The sequence below is a fragment of the Pseudophryne corroboree genome, chromosome 2, assembly GCF_028390025.1.
Source record: "Pseudophryne corroboree isolate aPseCor3 chromosome 2, aPseCor3.hap2, whole genome shotgun sequence".
Taxonomy (NCBI): Eukaryota; Metazoa; Chordata; class Amphibia; order Anura; family Myobatrachidae; genus Pseudophryne; species Pseudophryne corroboree.
This window is the reverse complement of record NC_086445.1, coordinates 92,449,854-92,464,518: the sequence shown is the minus strand read 5'-3', so window position 1 is coordinate 92,464,518 and position 14,665 is coordinate 92,449,854. Positions and strand designations below refer to the sequence as shown.

The 14,665-nt window shown below is 46.6% G+C and overlaps 1 protein-coding gene across 1 annotated transcript in view; it reads left to right on the top strand.

Annotated features, from left to right (window-relative positions):
- The first annotated feature begins 2,197 nt into the window (after window positions 1-2,197).
- TRPC6 (transient receptor potential cation channel subfamily C member 6) overlaps window positions 2,198-14,665 on the top strand; it is a 347,114-nt gene continuing 334,646 nt past the window's right edge. Inside the window, exon 1 of the mRNA XM_063951506.1 lies at window positions 2,198-2,523. Within this exon, the coding sequence (XP_063807576.1) occupies window positions 2,384-2,523 (140 nt within the window). The 5' untranslated portion in view covers window positions 2,198-2,383. The remainder of the gene's footprint in view (window positions 2,524-14,665) is intronic.

Genomic DNA, 14,665 nt, shown 5'->3' with positions numbered 1-14,665 from the left:
GGCCCTCTTTGCAAAAAGTTTGGACACCCCTGCTATAGACAATAGTGGTAAATATTAATACTGTACTCCATACACTATCTAGTGTATTAAAAAAACCCAACAATGTTTACATTAATGTCCGGTCGTTACTAGGTTCTTCTACCGCACCCTAGGCTCCCGCACTTGCGCTAATGTTCTGCTGAGTGGGAGATCGTGGACTTCATTTGGAAACCCCCCTCTAGAATTCCGGGATACGGTCGTTAGGTCGACACAGCTTAGGTCGACAGTCATTAGGTCGACCACTGAAGGTTGACATGCATTAGGTCAACATGGTCGATAGGTCAACATGGTAATTAGGTTGACATGTGCTAGGTCGACAGGTCAAAAGGTCGACATGAGTTTTTGAAAGAATTTAACTTTTTGGATTTTTTCATACTTAACGATCCATGTGGACTATGATTGGAACGGTAACCTGTGCCGAGTGAAGCGGTAGCAAAGTGAGGCACCTTGCCCGAAGCATGGCAAGCGAAGCGAGCCATGTGAGGGGATATGGTGCACTAATTGGGGTTCCCCGTCACTTTACGAAGAAACCAACACCAAAAACAGTAAAAAAACAAACAAACAAAAAACACATGTCGACCTTTTGACCTGTCGACATAATACATGTCGACCTAACGACCATATCGACCTATTGTTCCTGTCGACCTAATGCATGTCGACTTTCCATGGTCGACCTAATGACTGTGGACCTAAGTTGTGTCTACCCAACAACCCATACCCTAGAAATCCTGCGTTTGCCACTGGAGTATTTGTCAGAAATGGGATTCGGTCAATTTACCTACAATCAAAATTCCGACAGTCAAAATCCGGGCAATCAGTGACCGATGGTCAAAATCCTGACATTTATAATACCGACAAGGTCAAAATACTGACATTTCAAATGTCGATAGGCCAAAAAGTCGACATGAGTTTTTCATGATTTTTTCATTGAAACCGACTTCATAAGGGCCCTACACATTGACCGATCCACTGCCGAGCTGCCCGACGGCGGAAACGGCCGACCCGGCGGTGGGGGGGGCAGTGACGGGGGGAGTGAAGAAGTTTCTTCACTCCCCCCGCCACCCGGCTCCATAGAAGTGCAGGCAAATATGGACATATTGGCCTGCATGCACAGCCGACGGGGCACCAACGATGAACGAGCGCGGGGCCACACATCGTTCATCGCTGTTGCATCCACACTGCACGATATGAACGGTATCTCGTTCATTAATGTATGAGATCGTTCATATCTTGCAGTCAGATCGTCCAGTGTGTAGGGCCTATTACTCGTAAAGTTCATACTTTACCATCTCAGTGGACCTGGAGAGGGAATATAATAGTGTGTCCGAAGCATGGCGAGCGCATTGAGCTATGCGAGGGGACGCGGCACATACCAAAAAAATGAAAAACTTGTGTTGTCTTTTTGACCTGTCGACATTTGACGGTATTTTGACCTTGTCGGTATTTTAAATGTTGGTATTTTGACCTTGTCGGGATTTTGACTGTCGGTCAATTGTTGTCGGGACTTTGATTGTAGGTATTTCATACTAAACTCGTCAGGAACAAACGTAGGAACTTTGACAGAGCACAGGCTTTCAGCATAATATTGATATCTATATACATACTCTTCAATCACTGCATACTGTATATCACATGTATCTAACATTATGTATACATCCTGCTCTAGAATAAATCTACAAATCACACTCCCTTGCAAAGAAAATCTAAGGTCATTGTGTTAGATGGAAGTGCAACAGTATTCTCCAAATCTTAATAAGTAACTTTAATTTATATGGGTATTTTGGGCACCATTATTACCCCCATCCCCGGATCCTGGCTACGTTTGTGTTTTGTTTCCTTATAATATAATCACAATGCAAAATTTGGATTGATGGTATTTCATGTTAGTCATTTGTTCAGAATACATTGATCAGCTGTGGATGCAGATTAAAAAATGTATTTTCCAATTTAGCTCTAAATTAAAAATAAAATAAAAATTGACAGTAGATGGAAAACAATAATGAGCAATTAGAGTATAGTGATTTGCCAGCTGCAGACAATCCTCTGGTCAAGCATTGCAGGAGAGGCTCCTTCCAGCTCCCACTCTCTGCCACTAGAGGGAGTCAAGAGACAGATTCAAATACTGGAGCTTGGGGACCAGAGCGGTGGATAAAAAAGCATGCAGGGTCTTCTGGAGAAGCAGAGATTGCCTCTGCTCCTTGTCTCAGGATATAGGGAGCATCATTCCTATTTCTGCGGATGAAGCAGCCTCACAGCTGGGGGAAGCAGCAGATACACTCAGGCATCTGTCACTGTGTGTCTGTTCAAGGAAGCAGAGTTTGAGGAGAGAATTCCTGGATTTAACATGAGCCACTGTGAACCTTATGTGACAAGGAATAATAACTGTCCCATCACAGCGGTCAGGAATGAGAGTCAGGATTACTTGTTTATGGAGACTGAGGATGGAGAAGAGAACTCCTTACACCACTATGGATATTATCCTACGTAAGTGCATGCCTGCTATATATATATTGTATATGTCTGCGATCAGTATAGATAACTAATAGTGGCTTGTCTAAATCCGCTTTAGGCACCTTGCGCTCTTCCAGCTGTTGTGGAACTACAAATATAAGCATGCCCTGCCGGATATGCTGACCACAGCTGTGAGACCTCAGGTTTCCTATATCTGGACATGTTAGCCAGAGCAGTAGTAGATGGTGAAAGATGAATGAAGATTTGGATTGATGTTTTTAGGATATAAGCTATCTATTGGATTCAATAGCAAATAAGATAATGGTGCATCTGTATGCTGAACAGCCATTCTCTCATTGGTGCATCATTAATAGCAGGCAAACAGGTAACCAGCATACTGTAATGTACGTCTGTTGTATGGGGATCATTCTGTATAACATCTATTGATATGAGAATGCCTGTCAATATGAAATTAGTAATATTACGTGAATTGTTTGGCTGCATACGCAGAGCTAGAACACACAGCTAGTGATGTACTGTACTACTGCTGGGACTTGTTGCATCACATAGTGGTACTATCAATGCACTGTATCTTATCCCCCAATTCATATCTATCTATCTATCTATCTATCTATCTATCTATCTATCTATCTATCTATCTATCTATCTATCTATCTATCTATCTATCTATCTATCTATTCTACTGTATCTATCTATCTATCTATCTATCTATCTATCTATCTATCTATCTATCTATCTATCCCCTCAAACTGTACCTTTTTTTATGGTCTGTACCTGTCAAAAAGGGCTTTGTACCAATTTTTGACTCTCCAAATTTACATTGAAAGTATAGAAAAGGAGGTGTCCTTTACCTGCGGCCACGCCCCCTTTCTTAATTTGTACTGTTTTTTTGTGTAAAATGTTAGAGGGTCTATCTATCTATCTATCTATCTATCTATCTATCTATCTATCTATCTATCTATCTATCTATCTATCTATCTATCTGTGTTTTTTGTTGAACAGTACAGTTTGCAAAATGATTGTGGGAAAAGCAGCGCTGGACTAAGGTGTGTGTGGGCCCCGGGGCAAGTAACTTGTGGGAGCCTCTACCAATAACATTATCAATACGGTACTCTTGTGATGTTATAGAAAAGTATATTGTGAAAGTACTCCCAGCACCACAGTACACATTATGCCACACAGAAATCCTAATTCACATTAATCCACAGTGCCCCCCACGCTGGTGATGTTACTATGTGTGTGGGGGGCACCACTGTGTATGGGGGTCCCTGGGCGACCACCCTTCCTGCCCTGTTGTGAATCTGGCACTGGGAATCTTTTACCTAAACACATTGAATCTCATAATAGGTCCGTTTGTCTAATTATATTATGCTATTATACTAACAATACTAATCACCACTTTGTGGGAGTTAGTGGAAGAAAACATCAGCTGGCAAATGTTTGAGGTTAGTAGCGCATTCGTTAGATGGAGTGGAAATTAGGAAGAAAGAAACCACTTAACTGTAAATATATCTCCAGAATTGCATTTCGTTTAGTTGTGAATTACAGCTCAGACATGACTTACGTCTATCCTGCAACGTATAAATCATTGCCTCGGTCTGAGCCAGCACAAATCTAGTCAATGAAGATGCCGTGTATGTATATAAATTTAGAATCTGCAGACGGCGGCTCACGTGGCAAGGAGTGGACTTGGTGTGGATGAGACAACCTGCCACGTTTCTTAGAAATAGCTGTTAGGTAAAGTCCCATTTAGTGGAAATAGCTCTCTACCTTACATGGTGAATTGATGGAGACATAAGATGTAATGGGTGGATGTGGTTTTAATGTTCTGGTAATTTAAGTCACACTTGAGGTTTCTGGAAAGTCTTACCACTAGTGCATTGGCCTGTGAAATATTTACCTTTTGTCAATATTAGGGATTCGAGATATAAAACAGGTCCGTGACCATGAAAAGAAAGTTATTTATTATGCGGTGATCATATTTAGCTAGTGCTACTCAAGTTACTACACAATATGACATAACATAATGGCCACATGTGCGTCAGCCTATCAAACGGATGTCTGACAGTCAGTCTGGCACAGGCCGCGCCGTCAGCAATAGCACAACCTCCATATATAAATGGTAGTCATCCAATCATTTATCAGATCCTTTATCAAAAAATGGTTCATTGCTTCACCCGCATTACCCTTTTCTGTGATAAAGCATAAACATATTTTCAGTCAACTCCAATGCAATTGATTTGCATGAACATTTTCGGGTGTAGCATGAAAAGTTGACATTCAGAATGTAGGCAGTCAGGATGCCGACAGCTCTGAATGGTTAAAATGTTGGCATACTGTTCATTGCATTTCTCTATCGTCCTAAGTGGATGCTGGGGTTCCTGAAAGGACCATGGGGAATAGCGGCTCCGCAGGAGACAGGGCACAAAAGTAAAGCTTTTACAGGTCAGGTGGTGTGTACTGGCTCCTCCCCCTATGACCCTCCTCCAGACTCCAGTTAGATTTTTGTGCCCGGCCGAGAAGGGTGCAATTCTAGGTGGCTCTCATAAAGAGCTGCTTAGAGAGTTTAGCTTAGGTTTTTTATTTTACAGTGATTCCTGCTGGCAACAGGATCCCTGCAACGAGGGACAGAGGGGAGAAGAAGTGAACTCACCTGCGTGCAGGATGGATTGGCTTCTTGGCTACTGGACATGAAGCTCCAGAGGGACGATCACAGGTACAGCCTGGATGGTCACCGGAGCCACGCCGCCGGCCCCCTCACAGATGCTGAAGCAAGAAGAGGTCCAGAATCGGCGGCTGAAGACTCCTGCAGTCTTCTTAAGGTAGCGCACAGCACTGCAGCTGTGCGCCATTTTCCTCTCAGCACACTTCACACGGCAGTCACTGAGGGTGCAGGGCGCTGGGGGGGGGCGCCCTGGGAGGCAAATGAAAACCTTTAAAAAGGCTAAAAATACCTCACATATAGCCCCAGAGGCTATATGGAGATATTTACCCCTGCCTAAATGTACTAAATAGCGGGAGACGAGCCCGCCGAAAAAGGGGCGGGGCCTATCTCCTCAGCACACGGCGCCATTTTCTGTCACAGCTCCGCTGGTCAGGAAGGCTCCCAGGTCTCTCCCCTGCACTGCACTACAGAAACAGGGTATAACAGAGAGGGGGGGCAGAATAAATGGCAATATATTAATATAAAAGCAGCTATAAGGGAGCACTTAATCATAAGGCTATCCCTGTCATATATAGCGTTTTTTGGTGTGTGCTGGCAGACTCTCCCTCTGTCTCCCCAAAGGGCTAGTGGGTCCTGTCTTCGTATAGAGCATTCCCTGTGTGTCTGCTGTGTGTCGGTACGTGTGTGTCGACATGTATGAGGACGTTATTGGTGTGGAGGCGGAGCAATTGCCAAATATGAGGATGTCACCTCCTAGGGGGTCGACACCAGAATGGATGCCTTTATTTGTGGAATTACGGGATAGCGTCAACTCGCTTAAGCAGTCGTTTGCCGACATGAGGCGGCCGGACACTCAATTAGTGTCTGTCCAGGCGCCTCAAACACCGTCAGGGGCTGTAAAACGTCCCTTGCCTCAGTCGGTCGACACAGACCCAGACACAGGCACTGATTCCGGTGGTGAAGGTGACGAATCAACCGTATTTTCCAGTAGGGCCACACGTTATATGATTTTGGCAATAAAGGAGATGTTACATTTAGCTGATACTACAGGTACCACGAAACAGGGTATTATGTGGGGTGTGAAAAAACTACCAGTAGTTTTTACCGAATCAGAAGAATTAAATGACGTGTGTGATGAAGCGTGGGGTGCCCCGATAAAAAACTGCTAATTTCAAAGAAGTTATTGGCTTTATACCCTTTCCCGCCAGAGGTTAGGGAGCGCTGGGAAACACCTCCTAGGGTGGACAAAGCGCTAACACGCTTATCAAATCAAGTGGCGTTACCCTCTCCTGAGACGGACGCACTTAAAGATCCATCAGATAGGAGGATGGAAAATATCCAAAAAGGTATATACACACATGCAGGTGTTATACTACGACCAGCTATTGCGACTGCCTGGATGTGCAGTGCTGGGGTAGTTTGGTCAGAGTCCCTGATCGAAAATATTGATACCCTGGACAGGGACAATATTTTACTGTCGTTAGAACAAATAAAGGATGCATTTCTTTATATGCGTGATGCACAGAGAGATATCTGCACACTGGCATCACGGGTAAGTGCTATGTCCATTTCGGCCAGAAGAGCTTTATGGACACGACAGTGGACAGGCGATGCGTAGAGGAGTTATTTGAGGTCGGTCTATCGGATTTGGTGGCCACGGCTACGGCCGGGAAATCCACCTTTCTACCTCAAGTCACTCCCCAACAGAAAAAGGCACCGACCTTTCAACCGCAGCCCTTTCGTTCCTTTAAAAATAAGAGAGCAAAGGGCTATTCATATCTGCCACGAGGCAGAGGACGAGGGAAGAGACAGCAACAGGCAGCTCCTTCCCAGGAACAGAAGCCCTCCCCGGCTTCTACAAAAGCCTCAGCATGACGCTGGGGCTTCGCAAGCGGACTCGGGGGCGGTAGGCGGTCGTCTCAAAAATTACAGCGCGCAGTGGGCTCACTCGCAGGTAAATCCCTGGATCCTGCAGATAATATCTCAGGGGTACAGGTTGAAATTAGAGACAGAGCCACCTCGCCGTTTCCTGAAGTCTGCTTTACCAACGTCCCCCTCAGAAAGGGAGACGGTTTTGGAAGCCATTCACAAGCTGTATTCTCAGCAGGTGATAGTCAAGGTACCTCTTCTACAACAAGGGAAGGGGTATTATTCCACTCTATTTGTGGTACCGAAGCCGGATGGCTCGGTAAGGCCTATTCTAAATCTGAAGTCCTTGAACCTATACATAAAGAAGTTCAAGTTCAAGATGGAGTCACTCAGAGCAGTGATAGCGAACCTGGAAGAAGGGGACTTTATGGTATCCTTGGACATCAAGGATGCGTATCTCCACGTTCCAATTACCCCTCACACCAGGGGTACCTCAGGTTCGTTGTACAAAACTGTCACTATCAGTTTCAGACGCTGCCGTTTGGTTTGTCCACGGCACCTCGGGTCTTTACAAAGGTAATGGCCGAGATAATATTTCTTCTTCGAAGAAAAGGCGTATTAATTATCCCATACTTGGACGATCTCCTAATAAGGGCAAGGTCCAGAGAACAGCTAGAGATGGGTTTAGCACTATCTCAAGAGGTGCTAAAGCAGCACGGATGGATTCTGAATATTCCAAAATCCCAATTAATGCCGACAACTCGTCTGCTGTTCCTGGGGATGATTCTGGATACAGTTCAGAAAAAGGTTTTTCTTCCCGAAGAAAAAGCCAAGGAGTTATCTGACCTGGTCAGGAACCTCCTAAAACCAGGAAAGGTGTCTGTACATCAATGCACAAGAGTCCTGGGAAAAAATGGTAGCTTCTTACGAAGCAATCCCTTTCGGCAGATTCCATGCAAAGGGATCTGTTGGATAAATGGTCAGGGTCGCATCTTCAGATGCACCTGCGGATAACCCTGTCGCCGAGGACAAGGGTATCCCTTCTGTGGTGGTTGCAGGAGGCTCATCTATTGGAGGGCCGCAGATTCGGCATACAGGATTGGATCCTGGTGACCACGGATGCCAGCCTGAGAGGCTGGGGAGCAGTCACACAGGGAAGAAATTTCCAGGGAGTGTGGTCGAGCCTGAAAAAGTCTCTTCACATAAGCATTCTGGAACTAAGAGCAATCTACAATGCTCTAAGCCAGGCGGAACCTCTGCTTCAAGGAAGACCGGTGTTGATCCAGTCGGACAACATCACGGCAGTCGCCCATGTAAACAGACAGGGCGGCACAAGAAGCAGGAGGGCAATGGCAGAAGCTGCCAGGATCCTTCGCTGGGCGGAGAATCACGTGATAGCACTGTCAGCAGTATTCATCCCGGGCGTGGACAACTGGGAAGCAGACTTCCTCAGCAGACACGACCTTCACCCGGGAGAGTGGGGACTTCATCCAGAAGTTTTCCACATGCTATTAAACCGTTGGGTAAAACCAATGGTGGACATGATGGCGTCTCGCCTCAACAAAACACTGGACAGGTATTGCGCCAGGTCAAGAGATCCGCAGGCAATAGCTGTGGACGCGCTGGTAACACCTTGGGTGTACCAGTCGGTATATGTGTTTCCTCCTCTGCCTCTCATACCAAAGGTATTGAGGATTATACGGCAAAGAGGAGTAAGACTAGTGGCTCCGGATTGGCCAAGAAGGACTTGGTACCCGGAACTTCAAGAGATGGTCACGGACGATCCGTGGCCTCTACTTCTGAGAAGGGACCTGCTTCAGCAGAGTCCTTGTCTTTTTCAAGACTTACCGCGGCTGCGTTTGACGGCATGGCGTTGAATGCCAGATCCTAAAAGGAAAAGGCATTCCAGAAGAAGTCATTCCTACCTTGATAAAGGCAAGGAAGGAAGTCACCGCGAAGCATTATCGCCGTATTTGGCGAAAATATGTTGCGTGGTGCGAGCAGCGGAGTGCTCCGATGGAGGAATTTCAACTGGGTCGTTTTCCTACATTTCCTGCAATCAGGATTGTCTATGGGTCTCAAATTGGGATCTATTAAGGTTCAAATTTCGGCCCTATCAATATTCTTCCACAAAGAATTGGCCTCAGTCCCTGAGGTCCAGATTTTTATCAAAGGAGTACTGCATATACAGCCTCCTGTGGTGCCTAAGGTGGCACCGTGGGATCTAAATGTAGTTTTAGATTTCCTCAAATCCAATTGGTTTGAACCACTAAAGAATGTGGATTTGAAATATCTCACATGGAAAGTGACTATGTTACTGGCCCTGGCTTCGGCCGGGAGAGTATCTGAACTGGCGGCTTTGTCTTATAAAAGCCCTTATTTAATTTTCCATTCGACATAGGGCAGAGCTGCGGACGCGTCCGCATTTTCTCCCTAAGGTGGTATCAGCGTTTCACCTGAACCAGCCTATTGTAGTGCCTGCGGCTACAGACGACTTGAAGGACTCCAAGTTGTTGGACGTTGTCAGAGCCTTAAAAATATACATTTAAAGGACGGCTGGAGTCAGAAAATCTGACTCGCTGTTTATACTGTATGCACCCAACAAGTTGGGTGCACCTGCTTCTAAGCAGTCGATTGCTCGTTGGTTTTGTAACAAAATTCAACTTGTACATTCTGTGGCAGGCCTGCCACAGCCTAAATCTGTTAAGGCCCATTCCGCAAGGAAGGTGGGCTCATCTTGGGCGGCTGCCCGAGGGGTCTCGGCATTACAACTCTGCCGAGCAGCTACGTGGTCAGGGGAGAACACGTTTGTAAATTTTTACAAATTTGATACCCTGGCAAAGGAGGACCTGGAGTTCTCTCATTCGGTGCTGCAGAGTCATCCGCACTCTCCCGCCCGTTTGGGAGCTTTGGTATAATCCCCATGGTCCTTTCAGGAACCCCAGCATCCACTTAGGACGATAGAGAAAATAAGAATTTACTTACCGATAATTCTATTTCTCGGAGTCCGTAGTGGATGCTGGGCGCCCATCCCAAGTGCGGATTATCTGCAATACTTGTACATAGTTATTGTTAACTAATTCGGGTTATTGTTTAGGAAGCCATCTTTCAGAGGCTCCTCTGTTATCATACTGTTAACTGGGTTTAGATCACAAGTTGTACGGTGTGATTGGTGTGGCTGGTATGAGTCTTACCCGGGATTCAAAATCCTCCCTTATTGTGTACGCTCGTCCGGGCACAGTACCTAACTGGAGTCTGGAGGAGGGTCATAGGGGGAGGAGCCAGTACACACCACCTGACCTGTAAAAGCTTTACTTTTGTGCCCTGTCTCCTGCGGAGCCGCTATTCCCCATGGTCCTTTCAGGAACCCCAGCATCCACTACGGACTCCGAGAAATAGAATTATCGGTAAGTAAATTCTTATTATTTTAACCGTGACTGTAAATATGACACACAAATGTACTGTCAACATCCTGGTGTCGGCATTATGAACATGTCGACAAACTAACCATGTTGACATTTATGTCAACATATTGCTTTGCGACCTAATGTCCATGACGACATTCTGACGGAATACCCCATTTTCCACTGGCGATAGGGCTAAATACAGTATCTCTTGCTGCCCTGTCACAACAAGAGAAAACTACCGGTTACCATTATTTGTCAGCAATTCTGGCCAAGACTGATATGGCCAACCTATGTCTCAGGGACGTGCGGTGAGGTAAATTTCTCAGGAGGCACTGCTTAGTACCAGAGCCAGATTTACACACAATATATGAGCCAAATAGTGCATGATGATGTGGGCATTATACACAGGTGCAGCAGTATATACTCATGGAAATCTGGTGAGTTTTGCTCACAGATGCATACCTCCCAACTGTCCCGATTTTCGCGGGACAGTCCCGTTTTTTGGGGACTGTCCCGCTGTCCCACCTGCGGGCCGCAGTGTCCCGCGGTGGAGGGGGCAGTTGGGAGGCTCTGTCTCTCGCTGCCCTGCTTAGCAGAGCAGCGGTGAATAGACGCTGTGCGCATGCGCACAGCGTCTATTCATTGGAGACAGAGGGAGAGGGGGCATGCCAGCAGCTCACAGAGCGCTGGGCATGCCCCTTCAGTGACAAAAATGGGGGCGTGGCTCACGATCGCGCCCCCCACGAAGCCATGCCCCTTTTCGTAGGCCACGTCCCCTTTTCGGGAGCGCGTGCGGCGAAGTGTGTCCCTCCTTACAGAAGGGAAAAGTTGGGAGGTATGCAGATGTGTGGAAAAGATAGGCAGGGGAGGCACTGCCTCACCTGCCATAGACTTTTTGCTCCAGAGATTTGACTATGAAAATGATTAGAAAAATACAAAGAAGATATTTTTAACATTTTCTTTGTGTTTTTCATATACTTTATACAGCCAAAACTCTGGCAAAAACGTTAGTATGGCAGGAAAAGCTCTGCCTCACCTGCCTTACCCCAACGCACGTCACTGTTTTGTCGGGCCAGTTACGGGAAATGTGAAAACAGTACATGCATGTTTAAAAATAATAGACAATATATATACTGTATATTTTTAATAGAATTAACAATTGATAAAATTATTTATTTAAATAAGACTTTTTTTATTTTTATTGATTTTCTCCAACAGTCTATATCCTTGTTAAATACAGACGGTTTCCAAATGCTTTGTAGTGCTGTTTCTGGTGTTAACCCTTCCATAGGGGGGGGGGGGAAAGCCCTATATTCAGTGAAAACAGCAGTTTTTACTTTAGAAATGGATTTTCTGTTTGAGAAAAAGACCCCTTAGCATGTTGCTTATCACATGCCTCCTATTACCCTCCTCACAACATGACACTTCGTTGTCGCCTTCTCCTGATATACTCTGTGCTGATAGGGGCCCATGCACCATCCACTATATAACTCGAAGTCTGTCACTTCCCGCTGCCTCTCTTTTCCCTCTCAGCCATTCTTAAACTTTTATTTTATATCCATAATTACAATATGGAACAAATCAGTGCATTATCAGCCACTCTTATTGCCCCCCTTCCCTCATGAAAGCCTTTTGCCCTCCACCTAGGTTCAATGGAACCGAGCAATGCTACTGTACTGTATTACTGACCTTAAGACTGCACTATCACTGCAGCCTCTTCCTTACAGATGGGTGGGTTTCTGTAGATACCGCTGTACTAACTGCATCGGCTCATAATTTAATGAGGAGCATGGAGCCATGCACCGGTTCACACATGTGCCTAATTGTATTGGGTGGGGAACGGTTACACTGGTTTGGGTAAGGAGTTGGTTTTGCTGATTTGGGTAGGTGGTGTGTTTTGCTGGTTTGGGTAGGGAGCGGGTTGTGCTGGTTTGGGTAGGGAGTGGGTTGTCCAATAAATAACAAGTGGCGCTTGACAATCAGATAAATAAAAGACATTTATTTGTATGAAATGTATATAAGTTACAACAACCTCCCGGGAGTGTAAAACAATGATATAAATATCACAACAATAAAACTGTACGCTGTATTATAGCTTCTTTATCAATTGCTTGAAAACCATTAATAGTAAAATGATCTTATTTGCACATGACTATTTATTAGCAGCACCTGAGAGGTTTTCAACCGTGCTGGATTCACTTAGTACACACAAATAGTGATATGTGGAGAATGTGTGTAACTAATAGGTATTGAATCTACACATGAGTCACTCACGATTGTATATATCAGAAGGAATTGCGTGTATCACAAATCCGTAGCAGTGACTGGCTGGTTAAAAAGTTAATTGAAGAATTACCTCCGCTGGGCAGGAGCCTGTTCTGTCCTTGCTCCCTGGTGTCGTCTCACCGTCCCGTCAGAGACACAAGCCAGAGCCTCAGCGGGTATGACTGATGCTGCACCGTGCAGGGAGCCCCAACGAGCCGTCCCCGATGGTCCACGCCACCTCCGGTACCTCCGTACTTACAAAAAGGAGGCTGTTAAGCTGGTTGGCCGGAGTTTACCGGTCTGCGCCGGACTGGGAAGGAGCGGCACCCGCTGTTTTCACTTCCCCAGATTGTGTAAACGGCTGTGGCTCCAGGGATCAGGGCTGCAGCGCAGATGTTCTTGAATGCAGTAATTAAAAAACCGGGCTCCTGTGCACGGATGGATAATCAAAACGGCAGCTACTGGCAGTGTAGATCCTTGAAGGAAGAAAGCCTGTATCCTTGGGTTGTGCTGGTTTGGGTAGGAAGCGGGTTGCGAAGGTTTGGGTAGGGAGCGGGTTGCTTGTTTGGGTAGAGCACTGGTTTATACTGGTTTGGCTAGGGAGCGAGTTTGCGAAGGTTTGGGTAGGGAGCAGTTTGCGATGGTTTGGGTAGGGAGCGGGTTGTGCTGGTTTGGGTAGGGAGCGGGTTGTGCTGGTTTCGGTAGGGAGTGGGTTGTGCTGGTTTGGGTAGGAAGCGTGTTGCGAAGGTTTTGGTAGCGAGCGGGTTGCTCGTTTGGGTAGAGCGCTGGTTTGTACTGGTTTGGGTAGGGAGTGGGTTTGCGAAGGTTTGGGTAGGGAGCAGTTTGCGATGGTTTGGGTAGGGAACGGGTTGTGCTGGTTTGGGTAGGGAGCGGGTTGTGCTGGTTTGGGTAGGGAGCGGGTTGTGTTGGTTTTGGTAGGGGACGGTTTTGTACTGGTTTGGGTAGGGAGCAGGTTGTGTTGGTTTAGGTAGGGAGCGGGTTGTGCTGGTTTGGGTAGGGAGCGGGTTGTGCTGGTTTGGGTAGGGAGCGGGTTGTGCTGGTTTGGGTAGAGAGCGGGTTTTGCTGGTTTTGGTATGGGGCGGTTTTGTACTGGTTTGGGAAGGGAGCAGGTTGTGCTAGTTTGGGTAGGGAGCGGGTTGTGCTAGTTTAGGTAGGGAGCGGGTTGTGCTGGTTTTGGTAGGGAGCGGGTTGTGCTAGTTTAGGTAGGGAGTGGGTTGTGCTAGCTTCGATGGGGAGCGGGTTGTGCTGGTTTTGGTAGGGGGCGGTTTTGTACTGGTTTGGGTAGGGAGTGGTTTGTGCTGGTTTGGGAAGGGAGCGGGTTGTGCTGGTTTGGGTAGGGATCGGGTTGTGCTGGTTTGGGAAGGGAGTGGGTTGTGCTAGTTTAGGTAGGGAGCGGGTTGTGCTGGTTTGGGTACGAAGCGGGTTGTGCTGGTTTTGGTAGGGGACGGTTTTGTACTGGTTTGGGTAGGGAGCAGGTTGTGCAAGTTTGGGTAGGGAGCGGGTTGTGCTGGTTTGGGTAGGGAGCGGGTTGTGAATGTTTGGGGAGCGAGTGGTTTGCACTGGTTTGTGTAGGGCTATATTGGGTAGGGCGCAAGAATCTCATGCAGCAGGGTATAGGGTCTCGGTGCAGCAGAGATTTGCTGGTGGTGCTAGGTCTCCCCAAAATCTGTGCGCCCTAGTCTGCAGCCTGATTCTACAGAAGAAGATGGGAGGAGGGCCTAAGGCCGGCTCTGAGTTAAGGCAGGTACACACTAAGGCCCTCATTCCAAGTTGTTCGCTCGTTATTTTCCTTCGCATCGGTGCGATTTTCCGCTAACTGCGCATGCGCAATGTTCGCACTGCGGCTGCGCCAAGTAAATTTGCTAAGAAGTTTGGTATTTTACTTACGGCATTACAAGGTTGTTTCTTCGTTCTGCTGATCGTAGTG